Source organism: Carlito syrichta, unplaced genomic scaffold (genome assembly GCF_000164805.1).
Source record: "Carlito syrichta isolate Samal-C Ts95f unplaced genomic scaffold, Tarsius_syrichta-2.0.1 Scaffold301560, whole genome shotgun sequence".
Classification (NCBI taxonomy): Eukaryota; Metazoa; Chordata; class Mammalia; order Primates; family Tarsiidae; genus Carlito; species Carlito syrichta.
In genome coordinates, this window is record NW_007245656.1 from 25,460 (window position 1) to 48,538 (window position 23,079).

Here is a 23,079-nt window from a genome sequence, read left to right on the forward strand (position 1 = left end):
TCTTTGGGAAGTTGGGCTATTCCAGTTCTCAACTTACCTATTGTTTCTTTCCAGGAGAGATACACCATGCAGATTAAAAGTAATCCCCAAACTGGCATAATTGGTTATGTGTATTTAGATTTACTATATGTTAGAAATAAGCATCTAAGTAAAGTTGATGGGAAATGTGTACATTATATCAGATAAAGAGAATGTCAATCTGTCTTAATTTACCTAGATGTTAACAATATGCTTTGCAAACGCTGGATTTTGTTCACCACAAAAATTAAGTTTCAAATTGTATCAGAAAAAATTAAGAAAGAAAGAGCAAGTGAAGTCAAGCTCACAGTAGTTACCAATAGAAAGGCATAGCCACAGCACTAGGTGTGCTTAAAATGGCAAGGAGAGTCATACTCTCAGAAACAAGCCCTGGGAAGTCACACGCTCACATAGCCACTGGAAGTAAGCCCTGACTTGGGACCCGAGAGGGTAAGGGGACAGGGGGCAGAGAAGAGGCTGGGCTCCATGGCAGCCCAGAACCCCAAAGTCCCACATTCAGGCAGGCTCGGATTCCTGTTTTGACATATGGCAGAGATAAGGCCAGTTCATGTCTTGTAGATGATGGGAGGTTACACATTATGAAGAGGGCTCCAAAGAGAACACATGAGAATACAAAGAACAGACCGGACATGGTTGGGACTTGTAACATACGACACATAACATATGACATATAGCAAGAACTTTGCAAATGGTGACAGTAGTGAGTAGGCGAAGTTAAAATTCATGGAGCAACTGTCTGCAGGAGACAAGTGCCAGTAGAACAGCAGGGAGAGGGACTCCATCCACGATTAACTATCACGAAACAGCTTCTTGGGTGATTGATACAAACTGTTGCTGAAAACATAAAAGATTATTTAAAGGTCATGAGTCAAGTGAAGATTATCTGAGGTCAAATAAGAAAACAAGAAAACTCCCAAGAGTATAAATGAGGGAAAATCTGAAGTTAAATCAGTAAGTAGGACAAATAAGATCATAGTAACAACAGGGACACACTTTCAACTAGAAATAAAATCTTTAAAAAAATTACTTAAAATCATGTCTATTAAATATTGTCTTCAAGCATTCAATCAGGTTTGTGTGTGATACCCTTCCCTTCGTACTTACAATACCCTAGGCACTGTTCTAGACCTCACAGTGACAACACTAAGCAAAAAAATATCCCTGTGCTTATGCTTACAGCCTAGAGGGGGGAGATAACTAAAATATACATGTTCTCGGTGGGTAACAAGGCTACAAAGGGGCCGGGTATGATGGCTCATGCCAGTAATCCCAGTACTTGGGAAGGTCAAGGAAGAAGGATTGCTGGAGCCCTGGAGTTTGAGTCCAGCCTGGAAAACAGTGAGGCCCTGTCTCTGTGGGGGTGGGGGTGGGGTGGGGGGGGTGTGTGTGTGTGAGGGGGGAAGACTATGGAAGGGAAGAGAGATAAAAGAGAGGGAGTGGCTGTGAGTCACACATTTACACAGATTGTTAGGGAAAACTGCACTGGTAGGGGTCATCCCAGGAGAGACCTGGTAGGAGAGGGAAGGTCATCAGATCGAGTGTCACACAGAGGGCATGGTGGCTGGATGGAAAGTGAACTTGTATGTGGGAAAGGAGAGTGGCAGGGGTTAGGTTGTCAAGGGTCTTAGAGGCTTTTGTTGGGGTGGGGGGTGGGGGACAGAGGGAGTATATGTGAATATTCCTGTGAAAGCAACCTGCACCGTGTTAGTTTAACAGCCCAGCATCCCAGAAGAACGTGAAATGCACAAATTGCTCTTAAAGTTAATAGACTCAGTGAATAAAAGCATATTGTCTTCAGTCTTTCAATCTATGTCTACATTAGTCTAAGGTCACTTACTATAGTAAGTTGGCAGCTATGATTAAAATAACACTTAAATGGACCCTTAAGAGAGAGCCCTTAAAACCAGATTTTATATATGCAAATGAACTCCTTCAAAGCAGTCACTTTCAAAAATGCTTTCCGGGCCTTCATCTATCAAACCTTGTTCAGGGCTGTAAGTAGTCTCTGCCTTTCTCTCATCATCAATGTCACTGCCTCTGAGAGACCTTTCCTGACCTCAATCACTGAAGTGTCACCACCACCCAAAAAGACTCTTCCCCCAGCCCTGTAAAATCACAGCAGCATATCATATGCCACCTGCACTTTGTAACAAAACATGCAAGACAAGACTTTCGTTTTACTGAATGCTGTTTCTCCAAACACCTGAAGCAACCAAGCTCATGGCCTGAGTTCAACCATGATGCAGAGTGGATGAATGGAGGCCAATATTGGAAATATCTCCGAGTCTCTTGGACTCAAGCCCAGAAGATAATATTCATATAATTTGGGTTAAAAGCATGTTAAAGAACGATGAACACAATGGTTCTTTTGCAGAACATAAATGGAAACTAGTTAACTTTACACCTGGTTCATAACAGACCCTTGATAAATGTATTGTTCTTGTCCATTTTATTTGACCTCTAGCCTGAGATCAAGTACATATTATTCCAAAGGGGAGCTCCCTGAGTATTCCAAGCAATGCACCACTCAAGCACAGCTCCATGGTGAGTTCCCTGGGGAAGGCAATTCTCCAGATATTTTAAGGATTATTTAAAACCTGCCTCATTTCATGTCTTTATCAGAATGTGCCTCCAGTATAAGTTTCTAGCATGAGCTTGTACACAACGTTAAATCAAATATTGTCCTGCAAGAGATCCTACAAGATAGCCTCCTAAAGCTAGGATACGTACTCATCCAAGAGTTAAACTAATTATTCCAGTCAGTTTAACTGTATTTTCATGGTAACCCTTAAGTGCAGATGAGGAAAGAAGGTGGTTCTACACTGGGAAGTTCCAGCATTTTCTAAATATTGGTTTAATGTGTCCTAGTGACTATCATTATGAAATAAGCATTTTTGAACATTGCACAACACAGTTCTGTTTGTTTGCTTCCACTTAAGAATGGAAGCTCTATGACACCCAATCTTACACATTCACATTTCTCTGTAGTATGGCTAATATTAATTAAAAGAAACTACATTCCTTATTCTCCTTCAGTTTATGTCTCTTTTCCTCCTGAAAACAAATGAAACACCTTCCTCTTTATCTAGGTTACACATCTATATGATGCACATCTCTGACCCTAGATTCTCAGCCACTTGATCACGTAAGTGGGGAGTGAACACAAAGCACATCTTTCGGCAATGCCAGCTATTGAAGTACCAAGAATCATTGCTAAAAGTGCTCTGTGACGCTGACAGTTCAATGCAGATCTTCAAATGTGTAGGTGACCAGCACAGTGTTTGCTCTGTTTTCAGAAGAGCTGAAACACTGAATTAGGGGTGGGGACATGACTTTAATGACAAATGTGCTATAAGATTTACACATACTTCCTCATAATATTTATCAGCAAATATTTATAAGTCAGAGCTCACACTGAAATAAGGGATCCAGGTAAAACACCTTCAAATAGTATAAGCCAACATTTAAAAAAAAGACAAGGGTCCTGAGCAGTGGCTCACACCCACAATCCCAGCACTTTGGGCGGCCGAAGTGAGAGGATCACTTGAGGCCAGAAGTACAAGATCAGCCTGGGCAAAATAGTGAGACCCAACCCTCTTTAAGAAAAATATATATAAGCCGGGCTCGGTGGCTCAGCCTGTAATCCTGTGCCTTTGGGAGGCTGAGGTGAGTGCATGAGCCCGCGGGTTCGAGACCCGCCTGGGCAGTGAGACCTCATCTTTACAATAAATCAAAAAAATCAGCTGGGCACGGTAGCGCACGCCTATAGTTCTGGCTACTTGGAAGGCTGAGGCGGAAGGATTGCCGGAGCCCAGTAGGTCGAGGCTGGGGTGACCAGGAGTGGCCACTGCACTCCAGTCTGGGCGACAGAGTGAGACTCCAACTCAAAAAAAAAAAAAAATATATATATATATATATATAAGTTTATATATTATATATATATATATATATATAAGTTTAAAAAACAAGACAATGAATATTGCCGAGATTGGGAAAAAATAAAAAATAAATTAAAAACAAGACAAGAAAAGACAGTTAATTTCCTCGGGCTAAATATGATTTAGATTAACTATGTCTTAAATTAAATTATCTTTAAATATGATTTAGATTAACAGCGTCTTCCGAGTTAATTCTAGGACACTTCACCTGACACTGTGTATGCCCTCACGTGCTGATTTTACACTGCAATAAGCTGATAGTGTAGGTCTTCCTTAGTTGTTTACCAAGACATTTGAAACCCAGTAAGGTTTTGAGTAAAAGTTGAAAACCCAAGTTCATCTGAAAGGTACAGACTCATGCCAACTTTTACCAACTGCTCCATTCCTTCTCATCCAACCCCAGGGACAGCCCCACTCCCAGCCTTCACACCCAGGTACTGTCCTCATTTCAAAAGAAAATTTCTACATGTGTAATAAATATGTCAAATGGCCATAATGGCTAATTTCCTGTCTCTTATTCCAAGTAAGTGTTGATGATGCCAGAAGCAAAAACAAGAAAAATAAAGGGCACCTTTTGGTTAGGGCTTAGCATTTGGGGGTAGGGAAAGAGAAGGAAGTTAGCTGCAATAATACACATAAACCGCTTTAGAGTTTCTTAAATAGTCACACATCATCCCTTTCACGAGGCTGACTGATGCACTGATACCAGTACACTAAATCTGGCCACACAGGAGAACTGCCCACAATTACATAAAGGACACGGTGCCTATATGGAAAAGGAAAGACTGCCCTTTGCCCTCAACACTCCACAGATCCAAGCCCTGGAAGAGGATTCCACAGCCCAGAACCCTTAAACAAACACACTCTCCCCTGAACTCAGGGGCCAATTGCACTGACGTCTTAGCTAATCAGTTACCTGTAGATCTCTGCAGAAGGAACTCATTATCAGAGTGAACAGAGATGGAAGGCGACAGATTCAGAGTTCATGTCTCTCACACTTACATCTCCCACCACCTCGTGACTCCCATCCCATGTCTGGACAGATGGAAGAGTCAATACAGACCCATCACATACTTATTCTTTCCTGCTTGGGACCCGCTTTCTCCTTTCTCATGTCCTAATGATTCCCAAGTCCCAATACCTCTGAAAAAGCATTAAAATCTAGATTGATTTTTTAAACCAAAGTATAAACACCCCCCACAATTAACAATTTTTCTGACATTGCAGGTCATGAGACTATCTCCCTAGCACTCTACGTGCCACTCAAATCACTTCACAGCATGTCCAAGAACCCTAATGCTGACATGAGATTAAATTAACCTGCAAGCACCAAAATCTGCCATACCAAATCTGAAACAAGGACAGCACTTTACAAATTAATTGAGACACCACTTTCATCCACTCTCCATTAAAAATAAGCTCCTGAAAGGGACTGCATTTTCCCAGCAGTACCTTTCATTTTGGTACCTAATCAACACCACCAGCCCCTTCCCCACACAACCACAAAGTCTACACACCGCCCTCATTATCTACACAACCTTGGGTCACTTCTCTCCCCTCCTCACCACTCCCAGGTCCTACCTTTACTCCTTCTCTAAATCTATTAGGAGCATCACACATATCCTTTTCTGGGTAATGGTGTATGTAGTAAATTAATAGCTTTCACAAAGAAAGCACTATGTCACAAGATAGACTTGTTATCAGCTCTCAGGCGCCTCTGATGGCAGAGGCTTAGCTCCCTGTTATCAACAGAACCACCCACTTCAAGGAGGAGTCACAAGGATGGTCCAAGTCCCCACCAAGCCTAAAAGCTGATGGAAACTGGAGTGGGAGGGTATGAGTTCTGCCTGCTCGGCTGAGGCTGCTTCTCAGGGTAGCTCAGACCCAGGTGCCTTTCTTTCTCCCTTCACCCACAGCCCAAGGATGCAGTGGCTTCATCCTGCCTTAGGTGCAGTGGGGGCCCTCTGCTCCTGGGAGAGCTTCTCCCCTATACTGGACAGCCAAGAGGGATGCCCAGGCTTCAGCTCCCCCTCCCTGGCTGCCCCAAAGACAATGACCAGGGCCTTCTATGGTCTACAGGGTTTAGCTATCAACCATTATGAAGAAGCATCCGGTGTAAAACCTTGGGGAAGTGACAAAGCTTCCACAGCATTCTTATAGTGGTGGTCCTTGATCTGTGGCTTCTGTCTCTACCAGCATCAACTGGTTTAACAAGCCTTCTGGTGGGGGGGGCGGCACGGCACACCTCATCAACAAGGGTACCTGCATAACAAACATTTGTATACCTAACCCTGAATTTTTTTTTTTTAAAAAGCCTTCTCCTGCCTTCCATGTAATCTAAGTCAGTGATTCTGGAGTCTTAGAATTTAGGAGCCAGTTGAAGTTTCCAAAAAACAAAAAGGGAAAGTGTGGTGACATGTGTCTATCGCTCTAGCTACTCGGGATGCCAAGGTGGGACAACACTTGGAGTTCAAGAGTTTGAGAACAGCCTGGGTAACATACTGGGCAAGAAACTGTGTCTCAAAAAAAAAAAAAAAAAAGAAAGAAAGAAAGAAAAGAAAAGGGGAAGGGATAATTGACAGTTGAATTTTTTTCCTATGTTTAAAACAAACAAAAATGTCTCCTCCACCAGTGCCACAAATAAAATACATTCTTACCACGTGCAAAAAAAAAATTCTTCAGATACATTTATCTTTTAAATAACTCATCATATTGTTAATTTCCCCCTCATTTTCCTACAGTGAAATGAAAACAAACTGCATTAAGGAATGGATAATTGGGAAATAACTTAACCCAGTTCCACACTCAGTCATGGTGAGAAGATAAAATAACCTCTTCAGCTCAACTAAACAGCTTTTGAAATAATCCACAGGATCCCCACCTTCCAAAATATGTGGAACAAAAATTGTGCCTAAAAATGACAGCAGGCTGCAGTGTCCATTCCTAGATCCCCCGAAATCCCGAGACTGGCAACTCGGGGTGCTGGTGACCAATCAGACACTGAAGCAGAAGACCTCATTCCCACTGAGTCCTGCCAACCACTCCAGTCACATGAAAGAAAAGATGTCACAGTTCAATACCATCCAGAAATGACAAATTGTGTCAAAACGCTCATTTAAAAATGTTTAATGTGCAGCCTAAAATGTTCCCAAACCCCAAACCTATCTATCTGGACTTACTTGTCCTTAATAAAGAACAGCTGGGTGACAGGACTAGTGCCTTAATAGTAAATTAGGCACCCAAAATGGCAGAAAAGCTTCAAGGGCAAATCCCCCAAGCCTTGTTTCCAAAAGCTAAATCTACAGGGAGTACCACATTTTAAGTATGACGTTCACTTAAATGACAGTGTTAATGAAATGAATGCTGGTGTCATCATGCAACAGGAAGGACAAAGAAAATGGCGGAAGCATGGTTGAGCAAACGTCACATTACAAATTGCTCCCATAATTCAGTTCAACTTCAAAAAGTAAAACATAGCTGGGCTCGGTGGCTCAGCCTGTAATCCCGCGCGCCTTTGGGACGCTGAGGTGAGTGGATTACCTGAGCCCGTGGGTTCGAGACCTGCCTGGGCAGCAAGACCTCATCTCTACAATAAATCAAAAAATCAGCCGGGCGTGGTAGCGCATGCCTGTAATTCCGGCTACTCGGAAGGCTGAGGCGGAAGGATCGCCGGAGCCCAGTAGGCGAGACTGCGGTGGCCGGAAGCGGCCACTGCACTCCAGTCTGGGCGACCGAGTAAGACTCCAACCAAAAAAAAAAAAAAAAAGTAAAACATAAAATGTGTAAACATTTTTTTGGCACCCCCTGTATTTAAGACCAACATGTGAAAAGCCAAAGCTTTCTATTTTCCACAGTTAATAAGTAAATAATGGTTCAAAAACCTTTCTTTCCAGATACCCCCTAAGCAAACTTTCCCATGGTACATAAACCTTCAGTAGGAGAATTTAATCCAACTAATCACACGGGCCATGTCTTCTTTTACGATGCAGCAATATCTTCTGAATGTAATTACTTAAAAGCATTTTTTTTTTTAAATCAAAGCAACAGATTTACATGGCAATGACAATGTCATACTGTAAACTTTTAAGAAACAAAAGCATTGTACTTACGATGTTCCTTGCTCAGTGTGAGGGTGTGTTTTTGAGGATGTACCATATTGTTCTGTGGGGGAGAGAAACATGATCACAGTGGCACCATGATACAGTTCATGAGATGGTTAACTATCAGTTCTCTCTCACCCCTCCCGAGTCCTTTTTACCTAAATACTTGGTACAAATTCTGTCAACCAGAGTGCTATCCTCCGCACTTGGCAAATCTCACCATTAAAAGATGGCATTTATATTACTTCTAGGGAGAAGGTTTGCTCAGAATCGAATAACTTTTTTTTTGAGTTAGAGTCTCACTGTCACCCAGGCTGGAGAGCAGTGACATAATCACAGCCACCGCAGCTTCAACATCCTGGGCTCAGGCACTCCTTCTGCCTCAGTCTCCCAAGTAGCTGGGACTACAGGCGCAAGCCACCATGCCCAGCTAATTTTTTAATTTGTTGTAGAGACAAGGTTTTGCCATGTCACCCAGGCCAGTCTTGAGCTCCTGGGTTCAAGTGATCCCCCCACCTTGGCATCCTAAAGTGCTGGGATTACAAGCGTGAGCCACCATGCCTGGCCAAAAAACTCTTAACAGACGAAACACATTTTGAAAAGCATTGTTTGGGAGGGGGACACACCGCATCAATAAGGGTACCTGATCTCAAACCAGGTGAAGTGGGGACCAAACTTACCTACACAATGACCATTTGTATACCTAACCCTGAATCGTACCCGACATCTTGAAAATCAAAAAAAGAAAATCACTGCTTGCAGCATGCCCTACCACAATGCCAGCAACCTTCCTAGTGCTGGAAGACTCCCCTGTCCCTGACAGCAGTACAGGAGGCCCACATGGCAGCATGGTGACAGGGGTACTCTCATGCTCCCTCCCCTTTTGCCTTCACACACACATCAGTGATTGTGATCATGCCCTTTTACAGCCTTTGTCCGGGCTGACTGTTCTTTCCCTCCAGCATGTACCCCCATTATGCAGCCCCCACCCCCCAATGCATTCACTCAGTAGTCATTTATAAATACCAGTTTGTCCTTATCCTCAACAAGCCTACAGTTGATTGGGGACATGAAATGGGCCCACAACCTTCTGAACCTCAGGCAGTGTGAGATTAAGGACACAAGTCTGTCACATAAATTAACTGTCTGGGAAGCCAGAGAGTAGTTACTCTATGGGTGATGACCAAAGAAGGCAAATTAAAGATAGAACAGAATGTCACAGAGGACTGCCCAGATGCTGGTGGAATGATGCCAACTGGGGGAGAAAGGTGGGCGCAAATGTGAAACATGGGCCCGGATTTGGGAAGAGAAGGTTGAGGCGCGGCTCTGTGGGGACAGCACCAAAAGCCAGATGGAAGCCAGAATGGAGAGGGCACTGGGCGCTGGGACGGGAAGTCATGATTGTATTTGCTGGGCATGAGACACACCAATGATCTCAACAGGGATGTGACACAGTGATTGCTCACAAAGGTGAACCCAGTGGAGCTACCTGGCATAGCCTTGAAGGAACAGGAAGTGTATGGAGCAGAGGCAGTGGCATTTGTCTAGACATGAGGTCACAGGGACCGAAATGGAATTGGATATGGAAGAGAAACAGGTGTGCCTTATACCAGGCGTGATGGCACTGCCCACGTCATGTGAGGGCCCTTGCATATCTGCAGTTCACTACTTTACCCTCATGGTGGCAGCAACTCTTACAAGATATTTTCAAACTGCCCCCCTTGCTGTGTAGACAGCTAGAGCCAAGACCCAAGTGAGAAGAGCAAAAATCACTCTGCTGACCGCCCATAGGGACTCCTGCTCACATGATCATCTGGACTGGACTCCGGAATGTTTTCAGGTTCTAGTTCTCCTTAGACAACCACATTTTGCAAACATGAACATAAACAATGGGCATCTGGGTAAAATCCCTCTCCACAGGCTCCAGAACCTATGTATCATACCCAGGGTCAGTGTCAAGGAAATCAGAGTTCACCTGTTGGGCCTTCTGGGAGAAACGTGTGCCATGTTAACACACACTCTCCCCAGGGAAAGCTGCATCCATCCAACCCCATGCCTCGTTTATCCAACATACCATGAGGTCCTTCTTTTTCATACCATGAAGGCCACAATTCTCATGAAGAACACCAAGAGAAAGGGGCAGCAGCACATAAGACCCCAGGGTAAGAGTTGGTGAGTCTAGACCCAGGAGACCCACCATCCTCTGACAACTTCTGGAGAGGGTCAGGAGGACTCAGCTCACACTACTTCCCAGGGTGAGAGGCGGGGTGATTCCCTCCCTGGCTGAGAAAGAACCTATCAGCTCACGCGCAATGATATTTTGCTAAAAGGTGAAATCAAACAGTTCCATGGGTCAAAGGTTCTTTCTAAACTGCAAGTTAGCAGTCACGCAAACCAGTGGAATGCACACGGTCGCATAACTGGCAGCCTCACAGATGTGGAAGGAGAAGGGGGGAATAAGAGGAGAAGGGGACCACAGAAACCACCCACAACAGGGCTGCAGTCTACCTGCAGACCTGCATCGCTCCACCGGCCAACTAGCCTGGGATGGCGGAAAAAAGATTTCCCAACCTCCCAATAGTCATCAATTGCAAGTCATTTTACCTTGCTACTCCTCCAATACTGTAGCAACATAGTCAGGTTTATTTCTCTGCATTTGGGGGAAACACAATCACGAGTTCTTTGCAAGATCTAATTCAGTATCCCTAGAGCAGGAAGCAGTAAGCCTCAGCTCTAAAGGCCAAACAGTCACTACTTCCAGTTTTGTGTGCTGCACCTCTTGTAGAATAATAAAGAAATGAGCACAGCTATGTCCCAGGCAAACTTGACTTACAAAAACTAGCCAGGGGGGTGGGAGGGAATGTGACTCTCAGACTGTTGTCCACCCGCTCCTGTTCCAGAGGAAGGAAATTCTGTTTCTCATTTTTTTAATCTTTATTTCCTCTCCTCACATCCTTACAATTCAAACAAGAACATAATTAAGGAAAAAGAGAGTGAGGGAGAAGAATGAGGCAGACAGACCCAAAAGCGAAGTCCCCCCTGGAGTATCCCCAAGCTCTGCTCTCCCTACATGCCTCCACATAGCCAATGCTCCGCTTGACTCCAGATCTTTTGAAAACTAATACTTCATAACCTTGGCAATTATTCCGTCCTGTGGCATGCCACCATCACCCATGTCACATGTGGACGGACTGAATGATTGCAAACATCCTAGTCGCTTTTGTGAGGCTTGCCATGCCTTGACATAGTAGGGACACCAACAATTGAAGCCCTTTCAAATAATCAATCTGTGGGGTCACTATTGGAGGGAAGCAGGTCCCAGTTGGTTTTCTTCTCTTTCTCTTCAAATTCCCAAGAAGTCATCACCCATAAAAAGGGACCAAAAAAAGAATGACGTGGCAGATACACAGAGCAGAAAAACTGTATGCTATACTCCTTACAAAAATGTCTTGGTTTTCTTTTAAAAAATACATGAACTGGCCAGGTCTAGTGGCTCAAGCCTGTAAACCCAGCACTTTGGGAGGCCAAGGTGAGAGGATTGCCTGAGCCCAGGGGTTCCAGACCAGCCTGGGCAACTTGGCGAGACCTCCTCTCTACAAAATATATTAGCCGGGCATGGTGGCATGCGCCTGTAGTTTCAGCAACTTGGAAGGCTGAGGCAGAAGGATTACCTGAGTCCAGCAAATCACTGCACTCCAGCCTGGGCAACAGGATGAGACTCCAATTCAAGGAAGAAAAAAACAAGAACAACACAAAACACTCCAACCTATTCTTACACACAATTCCTGGGTTATAATACGTTGAGAGTCACATTCGAGATGGTTATCATGTGTTATTAATGCCAATTTATATTTGTTTAGTATTTGACTAAAACATCTTCATCAACTCAACAATCTTAAATTCCATCTGAAGAATACTTTGTATTTGCTCTTCTTTCAACATAGAAAGGCCTCACCTCTGCTGGGCATTGTGTACTAAGGTTTTTATATTAAAGCAGCAAAAACTATGATTTGCTCTCCAATGCAATCAACACTTTCAGGTATTTACTTACTTTGGTTGTGGGTTGCAGAACTGATGTGCTGAGAATCCTATAAAGAAAAAATAAATATAACTAGTTATTAACATGTTAAAGTGTCTAAATCTAAGGGTAAAATTGTAGAGTTGTTTTTTTTTTAAGTCGGGGTCTCACTTTGTCCCCTAGGCTGGAAGTGCGGTGGCATGATCATAGCTCACTGCAGCCCAGGAACTTTTCAACTGATCCTCTTGCCTCAGCCTCTGGAGTGGCTGGGACTATAGGTGCACCCCACCACATTTTTTCTTGGTAGAGATGGGGGTCTTGCTATGAGGTCTAGGCTGAACCGGGCTCGGTGGCTCAGCCTGTAATCCTGCGCCTTGGGATGCTGAGGTGAGTGGATTGCCTGAGCCTGCCGGTTCGAGACCCGCCTGGGCAACTTGGCGAGACCTCATCTCTACAATAAATCAAAAATTAGCCAGATGTGGTAGCACGCGCCTGTAGTTCCAGCTACTTGGAAGGCTGAAGCGGAAGGATTGCTGGAGCCCAGCAGGTCAAGTTTGCGGTGGCTGGGAGCAGCCACTGCACTCCAGTTTGGGCGACAGAGTGAGACTCCAACTCAAAAAAAAAAAAAGACCAGGTCTAGGCTGGCCTCAAACTCCTGAGCTCAAGCAATCTTCCCACCTCAGCTTTCTAAAGTGTTGAGATTACAGGCATAAGCCACCCCCCAATCTAGAGTTTTTAATATTTAAAGGAGAGTCTTATGAAACTTTCAAATATATTTAAAAAATGGAAATAACAATGCAGAGACTATCCTTTTCCCCATCACGTAGACTCTAGAATTAATATTTCTTTTTTTTTTTTTGAGTCGGAGTCTCACTCTGACGGCCAGACTGGAGTGCAGTGGCCGCTCGACCTGCTGGGCTCCGGCTATCCTTCCGCCTCAGCCTTCCAAGTATAGCTGGAACTACAGGTGCGCGCTACCACGCCTGGCTAATTTTTAAAATTATTTTTAATGTAGAGATGAGGTCTCGCCAAGTTACCCAGGTGGGTCTCGAACCCGCGGGCTCAGGCAATCCACTCACCTCAGCCTCCCAAAGGCATGGGATTACAAGCTGAGCCACCAAGCCCAGCTAACATTTCTTTATATGACTCTTATAGGTATGCCTCTATTCAACCTTATTTTTTGATGCATAAGTTGCAAACATTGGTTAAGCTAATTTTTACATAAAATAACTTTTATTGCTTCTACTCTTTCCTCGAGTTTATTTTTCCCTTTGGTGTTAAGCAAAGATGTTTTTACAAAATTTAGTGCTTTATTTTAAAACCAGTAATGATGAATCACTTTTTACAAAAATATTAGAAAATAGGTAATATATCTTACTTTTGGCAAATGTGGGTTTTTGTAGCTTTTTTTCAAAACAATATCGTAAAAAGGAATAGCTATAAGTATATGTATGACCATGCACATACACACCAGGCTGAACCAAACACAGATCTGAAAGTGCTATTGCTACATTCTGGAGGTATCCAAAAGAACAAACCAAAAAAAGAGGGAAAATGGCAATGTTTTAATATCTGGTTCATAAACACACCAATCAGCAGCTTATTCACTTGCTATTAAACCAGCACTAGCATAAGCTGATCACCTTAAACTTCAGGAACACTGAGGGAGTGTGAGACATGTAAGATATATAAATGTATATGTGTGTATCTGAATTCTAAACCAGGAATCAGACACTCCCTCAATTTCCCTATCCCTCTATTTCCCCATCTCTAATGTAAGGACTCTCACACAAGAACATAGTGGAAAGTCCTGAATGTTCTTATAAGCTACAAAGTCCAGACAAATCTAAGATGCTCTTACTAACCTAAAATGGAGGATGAAAGTGTTTGAAAGCATCATGAAGCCCTGTAGAAGTCAGTTTAGCTATAATTTCAACATAATCTCAAAGATTTCAGCAAGTGATACTTGGTCCATCTGCCTCCCAGCAATGCCTGTCACTTCTCCCTAAGGCGGACGCAGTGCCTACTATACTTTAAGGAATTACCTTCGAGGGGAAAGGAAATTTGGATGGCTCAGCTGTACTAGGCGTGTGTATTGCTGTCAAAGGAGGAGGCCATGAATGGGTCATTTCCTGGAAAGAGATTCGGAAAGGGAAGAAAAAGTACATTATAAATAGAACATTCATTGCCACGTAAGTTAATGCTTTGAACTTGATGAAGAGTGGACTGCTAGTACATGAAAAGTACAACCCTAAAAGTGATTTGACTTTTTAAAAACTCCTACTTGAGTGGGCTATGTTCAAAAGTTGAAGATCTCCAACTTATAAAACAAACTAAAAAAAAAAAATCTGTTTGCAGAAGAAAAACAAGAGTGTAGCTGGTGGATGGATCTGACACCCTAGATGCTGTCAAGCAAATGAACTGCCACAGGTGTTGTAAGCCTGCGAGTGGCTGTGAAGGTTGAGTGGCTGTGAAGGCTGCAGGGACGGGCCCAGCTGGAAAAGTCACTCCTACTCATGGCTTTCTCCCTTGGCTTCTTTATTGCATTTCCTGGAATTATTTCAGTTCAAAGGGAAGAAGAACTTTCCTGTTTGACTTAAGCAAACAAGTAATTCAGGTCACTTGTTCCACTTGGGAGAGTTTTAATGGATTTGACCCTTCCCTGATATACACTATTACCACATAAGAACTCTTTTGGAACAGAGGAACTTAAAAGAATTACCTTTCTTTTCCATTAAGAGAAGTTTAATTTTTATTCATTATTTTCTTGGTTGAAGGCAAGATTTCTAAAACATACAAATATCTTTATTTTGACATGAAGTCTTTTCTCCTAAGCACATTCATGATTTTATACTTTGTTTTGCTAACACAAAAACAAAACCCAAAACAACAAACTTGTGGGAAACATATGTCAGATAAAAGATGTGTCAAAAAAGTGCATGCACACACACATACACGCGCGCGTGCACGCTTTTTTAACGGGTTAAAATGATATTAGAGATCATTAACTCCAACCCCAACATCTTACACGTGAGAAAATTGAGGTTCAAAATGACTGGGTCGGTCAGGTGTGGTATCTTATGCCTGTAATCCCAGCACTTTGGGAGGCCCAGGCAAGAGGCTTGCCTGTGCCCAAGTGTTCAAGGTCAGCCTATGCAGCATAGCAAGACCTCATCCCTACCAAATTTAAAAACTAAAACACACACATAATGACTGGGACAGGGTCCCCGGGAAACCAAAGGCTGCACAGAGCACATGTTACAAGACCCTCTGTCCTCCTGGACTAAGATATAAGATAAAGAAGTCCCTGGGTCAGACATGGGTCAGATCTGTGGGGCAAACCGGCTTAACAGCGAACAGGCCAACTCCACCGACAAGCTGGTGAGCTAAGAGCACACAGCATTACCTGGCCTTATCTCACATGTACCAGAACACTTCCTTCTTTTCCAAGTGCTGGTTAACCTCTGGATCCCCACAGAAATGCATGCCACCTGATCTCCCCACTGGAAATGGCTCGACTGCCACTTCCAAGCTCTGTGCAAGTAATTCAGGTCACTTATCTCCTGCTCTTCCCTGCTGCCACTGTGGGTTACAACAGGCCAAGACATGGCTGGGCTTGGTGACTCAGCCTGTAATCCTGCGCTTTGGGAGGCCAAGGTGAGTGGATTGCCTGAGCCCGCAGGTTCGAGACCAGCCCGGGCAACTTGGCGAGATTTCATCTCTACAATAAATCAAAAAATTAGCCGGGCGTGGTAGCACGCACCTGTAGTTCCAGCTACTTGGAAGACTGAGGCAGAAGGATCGCCAGAGCCCAGCAGGTCGGGGCTGTGGTGGCTGGGAGCGGCCACTGCACTCCAGTCTGGGCAACAGAGTGAGACTCCAACAACAACAACAAAAAACCAGCCCGAGACAGAAGTGACCTTGCTCAGTGGTGAGCCATGTAACTGATGCTGGCTTTCCCAAGTAATCTTTGTTACAAGTGAAATCATGCCTTGTTTACTGACCAGCCATCTGCTTTGTTCAGGACACAGCAGGGGTTCTGTACTCACATATACTGGAAAGTGGAAGGTCTCAGAAGCCACAGACCCAAACCGGAGTCCTAGCCCCGACTCTTCCCAACCCTGTCCACCTAAGCACGTCATCTGAACTCTCTGGGCCTCAGTTCTCACTGAGAGGTAGACTAAGACCATGTATCTTTCCAAGTCTTGTAAGGGTGATTTGTGTAAAGTGCCTGAATGTATGGTGCACAGAAGGCACTTGATACATTAAAAGCATTACAGCTTTTGATTAAAAGTCTAGCTTAAAAAGAATTTCAATACTGCACCAAAGAGAGCTTCCTGCTGTTTTATTTGACAATACTGTAAGGTATAGAACCATGATAATGCTGCAGTATAAAAACATGTGCCAATTAACTGAGGTGTTTGAAAGCATCCCCTTTATGTTTACAACCATCTCTTCAGAATCTCAAAGGCATCCATGACTTTTAGTACAATGTCCATTGTACTCTTGATGCCTAAGGCTGTCCTAGCTATTAGATTAGGCACTTGGCAAGGACACACATTCTTTCAGACCCTAAGTGGTTCCGTGGCAGGCTGAGAGGGTTTATGTACTTCCTTGACTGCCTAGTTTCCGAGGGCCCTGGGCCTTAGGAGAACTGCAGCCATTACTGAGGAGGACAGGCTGCCCAGACACTCTCAGGCCATGGTTTCATTCCTACCCTTCTAATGACTCATCACCCGGGTCAGTCCTGGCCTTCCCGCCCCATAGCTGCTGTCTCAGACCCTCCCTGCTCATGTTGCTCCAAACACACTGTCTAGTTCTAGCTGTTCCTCTAACACACCGTGACCCCACCTCAAGGCTTCTCCACCAACTTTTCCCTCCGTTCCCTGGTCTGTTACATTCTCCACATCAGCCAGCAATACCCAATACTGAATCACATATTGATCTTCCCTACAATGAGCTCCATGACAGCAAGGACTCTGTCATTTACTATGGCACCCTAGTGCCTGGAAAAAGATGTGAAGGCTTAACAAATATTTGTTGAATAAATGAATGAACATGCAAATAATAATAGCAAATAATAATGTTACCCCTTCCTGGACTAGCATCATGGCAATGCTACACTGAAGTAACATCTGCTGGTACCACGCTGATTCCCCAAGAGGTTACCAGGACCACGCCACTGTTGGCAAAAAGCCTGAGGTGTTCCCATAGACCCACTGAGGGCACACCGCCCTCTCTGGACCTGCGTGCTTAACTGTTTCCTGTTCTCCAGCAGTGTCTGTCTGTTATCTTCTTACCTATTAGCCTGTAGGAGTTGTGGGCCATCACTTCCACTTCATTGAAACGCTCCCATAGAACCAAACTGTATCTTCAGAGATCGATTTTCTCCGTTAGGAAACTATTTACTGCCTCTATCGCTTGTCAGAAAGATTTGCGTTTGGATTCCTAGCACTCTAATAAATTCCTGGTAGAAGATGAGGACAGGAACCCGGAGGCAGAGGACCTGGACCAGTATCAGAGTGTGAAGGCTGTAAGGGAGCCTGGAGATCCTTCTAGGAAGGGCCTTCAGTCTACAAAGGAGGAAACTAAAACCCAAGGAGAGCATGCGATATAACAGGTCACAGATGGAGAGAAGGCACACCAGGACTCTACCGTGAAAAGGCCCAGGGCCTCTTCAGCCCTGGACACCCACCTATCCCCAAGGAAGGTATCTGTCCCTTGTTTGTGTTAACCACTTACTGTCAAGCTGTGTTAGGTAAGCAGGAACTCATTAAAGTGACGCTGGGTGAGAAGGGAGGGAGGATAGATGGGCCCATTAAATAAAAATGTGTGCCTGGTGCTGAACTACCATCATCCCTAAGTAAAGGATGTGACACGTACTACATGAACACATACCAAAACCTAAGAGAAGCATTGAACACGTGCAGGAGACAGCACACCCGCACTGTCACATTTACTTTCGAAATAATGACAGAACAAATCACACACAATTTCAAGAGAAAATGCTAAGTCCATAGTTTACACTCAAGTCACTTATAAATTTCATGACTTGCCATCCCAAAGAATTTCAGAAAGTGAAAGAAAAGGAATGATATAGATACACGATCAATGTAAGCTATTTATCATTAACCTTATGTGCTGGTTGACATTTCTCATTTTCAGCAGTTCTGAGTATTTTTTCCTAAACATTTTTTTTTTCTCAGAAAACCCTAACTACCAAAGATTGTAAAATACAAATGACAGAACTGTTTTCCAAATATCTGGTTAGATATACTTTTGTTAAAGATTCCACAGGTGAAAAGTAACCCATATACCTAATTACTGGTTTTAGCACCACCATCATTTAATACTTTACTATTAAAAAGAAAAATCAAAGAAAAAAATTATGTAAACACATATACTTTGATAAACATGAGTTGTAGAGATTCAAATTAATGGGCATATGTATCTTACATAACTTTCTTGCTAATTAAAAAGAAAAGAAAATCAGAAGCCTTACAGTGAAAGACAGCAAGAATATCATTAAAATTGACCTAGAAGCAAATTAAAAACCATAAAAGGATTTTTTAAAAAAACCAAACCCTGTTATAATTACTGTATCTGAGTATTAAACTTAAGCTCTAGAGTTCCTACAAATTAAAGTCAAAATGGGAAACATGGATAATTTATATAATTATTCTCTGATTAAAAAAATCATACTTCTTCATGAGGAGAATTTACATTTTTTCCCTGGAACTGAATTCTAGAAGGAATTTGTCATCTTTGTGCAAGAAAAATTGAACAAATGGATAATGTATTCAATGATATATTTGTAGAAGAAGCACAAATGTTCATGGCACAGTCTCAACAAAGAGCAAAAAAATAACCCTTCAAGGTAAGTCTAGAGACGTCCATTTACCTCCCACAGTTTTTCTTTTCATCCCTTTAACGTTTCATGGACTTACTGAGGAACAGCCCATATATCCCTGGCATGACTTACAAGACATCACGAGGTGTAAACTGAGCACTGTGTAACCCCTGGGGTCCCCTGACCTCACCATCACAGGGCGTTTCCTTTCTGGGAAGTGTCCTGGGGCATTATGAACAACCAGAGAACTGAAGAGAGATGCCATAAAACCCTAATTCAAATACCTTGCAGTTTGTAGACTTCAATTGAATGAATAAAATCTGCTAGAGAATTCAATTATGCTCCAAGACTCCCTTTGTTACTATTCTGGTTTTGCCACCGGAGTTAAAGAGAAGGGGGAGTAGGGGAGGGAGATCTAGGGTTTGAGAATGGCAACTGTTCTTTAAGGGAAAGTAAATGGAGATGGTTCAGCTTACACAAACATGTCTCCAAGTGAGAAACAGTAACCATGAACTCACCTTCAGAATCTCTTCCACACAATGGACTTCATTGGAGTAGGTCTGCTGAAAGTAAAAAGCAAGAAACACCAATAAGCAACAGTGCAGGGCGCTGTGCTGGTTGCTGGTCATGTCAACAAAGCAATATTCATAGGCAGGCTCACCTCAAGGCCTGCCTTTTACTAGCTAGGTACAGTATTAAGAACTTCACATTTGGTTGAAGGAAGACCAAAGAGACCAATCTGACTTAATCTTGGGGAAAAACATGGAGGAAACAGTAATCCTGGAGACACTGGCAAATTGTGCCCCTCAGGTCAAAAGTTTCCAATGGAAAAACTTCTTTATTAAAGAAAGATAGTACACTAGTAAATCCAGAGAATAACAGTTGTAGCAAAATGGAGGCAAAAAGAGATCAGAGCAGGTGCCTCAGCAGCAGCTAGCCAGTAGGCCGCATAAAATGAACACAAAGATGGTGGGCATCTGAACACTTCAGTGGGTCCAAAGCAAGGAGGCCCAAGTCCACTTGAGGGCAGCTCTTTGTTATTTCTAAAAATATTCTGACCTGGCTGGGCGTGGTGGCTCACACCTGTAATCTCAGCACTTTGGAAGACCGAGGCAAGAGGATTGCCCGAGCCGAGGGGTCTGAGATCAATCAGGGCAACATGGAGAGACCTTGTCTCTATAATCAATCGAAAAAAATTAGCCAGGCGTGATGGTGTGCACCTGTGGTTCCAGCTACTTGGAAGGCTGAGGTAGAAAGATCGCCTGAGCCCAGCAGGTCAAGGCTGTGGTGGCCATGAGTGTGCCACTGTACTCCAGCCTAGGCAATAGAGTGAAACTCGGACTCAAAAAAAAAAAATTCTGACCTGCTGAAATTTATTTTAAAGTTAAAAATTTTGGCCTGGTGTGGTGGTTCAAGCCTGTAATCCCAGTACTTTGGAAGGCAGAGGTGAGCCCACAGGTTCGAGACCAGCCTGGACAACTTGGTGAGATCTCATTTCTATGATAGATAAATTTAAAAAAAACAACAACAACTGGGTGCGGTAGCGTGTGCCTGTAGTTCTGACTACTTAGGAGATTGAGGCAGAAGGACCGCCTGAGCCCAGCAGATCGACGCTGGAGTAGCCATGAGCATGCCACTGCACTCCAGCCTGGGCGACAGACTGAGACTCCAACTCAAAAAATAATAATAAAATAAAATCAGCCATTGCCTTACTAGACTCTGGTTTGGCCATGTGCTCCTTAAGCTATGGCCATCACCATGTTTCCTGGCTTTGGCCCCCTTCCCTGCCTTGGGGAGGTGAATCTCCTCTCCCTCTTCCCCCATCCCTTTCTCTCTCCCCCTCTTCCCCACCCTCTCTCCTTTTAATTTGCTCTTCAAATAAACTATATTTTATAACAAAAAAAATTATCTAACTCCACTTCAAGGCAGCATTTTTATATTTTACACATACACGCATACACACATGTGCACACACACAATTTTCACAGAGAAAGATCCCAAGGGGAGAAGAGATGAGTTAGTGTCTTGGAGAAAAGAGCCACTATTTCTTCCTCTTCCTCATCTCCCGGTAAACAAATGGTGACTAATGCTGCTGCTGCTAGTGTCACCGCCATGGACAGTACCTAGGAAGGATCATTTCACAGTCCACATATTTTTAAGTGCAAAGAAAATGGAAATGTTAAATTGAAAACACTTTTATGAGCTAGAGACATGAAACAAGTCTCACGACTCCATGGTGTTCAACGGAACAGCAACTTGCTTCTTGTTAACTCATGAGCCAATCACCCCGGGCCTAGGACAGCAAGTACTGTCCAATGTGTGACCATCCACTTCTGCCACCACAGAGTATGAGACTCTGCTCTCCTTGCCTTCTTCTTCATGCTGTTTCATACAATACCTACACCTCGGGCCTAAAGAGTAGATCGAAAAGGATTCTTCCCCTGATCTCAGTTCTAATTTAAGAGGGTAATTTAATACAGTACTGGTGGCTAGTTCACAATCCAGGGATTATAAGTCTATCACCCGCCCCCATTCAAGTTACTCTAAATGAGAAGGAACAGGAAGAAGAGCGCACACAATATTCACAGTGTCCGTAACTGAATCCAGTGGATGTGTCAAAATCCCAACATGATTTGAGCTGCCTAGGTCTGCTTTTAAAACACGTAAATTTCCTGAAAATGGTTTTGCTGAAATGCTGGCAGTTTGTTATTGTTGAAGGAGGGCTGGGAAGTTAGAAGATCTAACCAAAGAGAACCGAGGGTACCCCTCACACCTGCTGGACACGCTGGCCCCATCATAAGACATTATGCACATCAACACCCAGCCTGCTTCTTGCTTTTCAAAACCATTAAGAGACACCTAAAAACTGGACCAAATGTCAGAGCTCTATGTGAGCACAAGTGTCAGATACAGAAATGAACGTTGTTTCACCTGAGGGTAAAAGGTAATTGTAGTCTATGGTTTCAACGTTATACATGCACCAACAGAGAAATCGAAAGTGAAGGAACACAACAGACCCTAGGACGATACTGTTCCCTTGTTCTATCTATGACTGGAATAAGAGTGGGAATCCAGTCAAAATACCTGGCAGTCAATATACACAGTGAAGCACATTAGAACAAAGACAAAAATGATGTGCCTATGGTTTCCAACAGAACAAGATCAGAAAGCTATGCCTTCAAGGGATTGAGACATCTCTCTGATCCTTCATAATTACTCAAGTAGTCAACACTCAGTCAAGTGTTTCATGTCATCAAAAGATTCATCTTTTTGACAAAGTTTTCTTACATGAGATGAACCAGGGCTGAAAACATTTTTCTAGAGCTTACTGCAGATTAGCAACTTATTTACCTTACCTAGACACTAATAAAGAGTCACTATTTAAAATTCTAAATGGGCTCGTGCCTATGATCCCAGAACTTTGGAAATCTGAGGTGGGAAGGACTGCTTGAGCCCAGGAGTTTGAGACCAGTCTTGGCAACATAGTGAGACCTCATCTCTACAAAAAAATAAACATGGCGGTGTGTGCCTGTAATCCCAGCTACTTGAAAGGCTGCGGTGGAAGGATCACCTGAGCCCAGGAGGTCAAGGCTGCAATGAACTGTAACTGCGTCACTGTACTTCAGCCTGGGTGAAAGAGTGAGACTGACTCAAAAAAAAAGAAAAGTTAAAATATAAGGTCTCAGGTTCAAGCATTAATTGGTGATATTCGTGTAACTCTTCCTATCAGCTTCATTATGGGAGTGGGGTGTTTCACAGGGGAGCAGGAACTCCATCCCAAATGCAGGAGGACATCCCATGTTTAAGGCTCTCCAGGCAGCAATGTGGATAATGGCAAATAATTGGAGATGATCAAATGCCCAACAAGTGGAGTCTAGTGAAGTGGCTTCCCAGTGCATCCACAAAATAGCAGTCACACAGATTTAATACTATAAATATATGTGCTTGCAGAGAAAGATGCTCAAGATATATACGGTTAACTTTTTCTTTAAAACTAATTTCTCAAACCGGACTTGTGGCTCAGCCTGTAATCCCGCACTTTGGGAGGCTGAGGTGAGTGGATTGCCTGAGCCTGCGGGTTCGAGACCCGCCTGGGCAGCGAGACCTCATCTCTACAATAAATCAATAAAATCA

The 23,079-nt window shown here is 43.4% G+C and overlaps 1 protein-coding gene across 1 annotated transcript in view; it reads right to left on the reverse strand.

Annotated features, from left to right (window-relative positions):
* LOC103257134 (AF4/FMR2 family member 1-like) overlaps positions 1–23,079 on the reverse strand; it is a 104,689-nt gene that overhangs the window by 25,126 nt on the left and 56,484 nt on the right. The window contains 4 exon segments of the mRNA XM_021710810.1: positions 8,087–8,138; positions 12,129–12,165; positions 14,141–14,227; positions 19,464–19,508. Coding sequence (XP_021566485.1) covers positions 8,087–8,138; positions 12,129–12,165; positions 14,141–14,227; positions 19,464–19,508 — 221 coding nt within the window.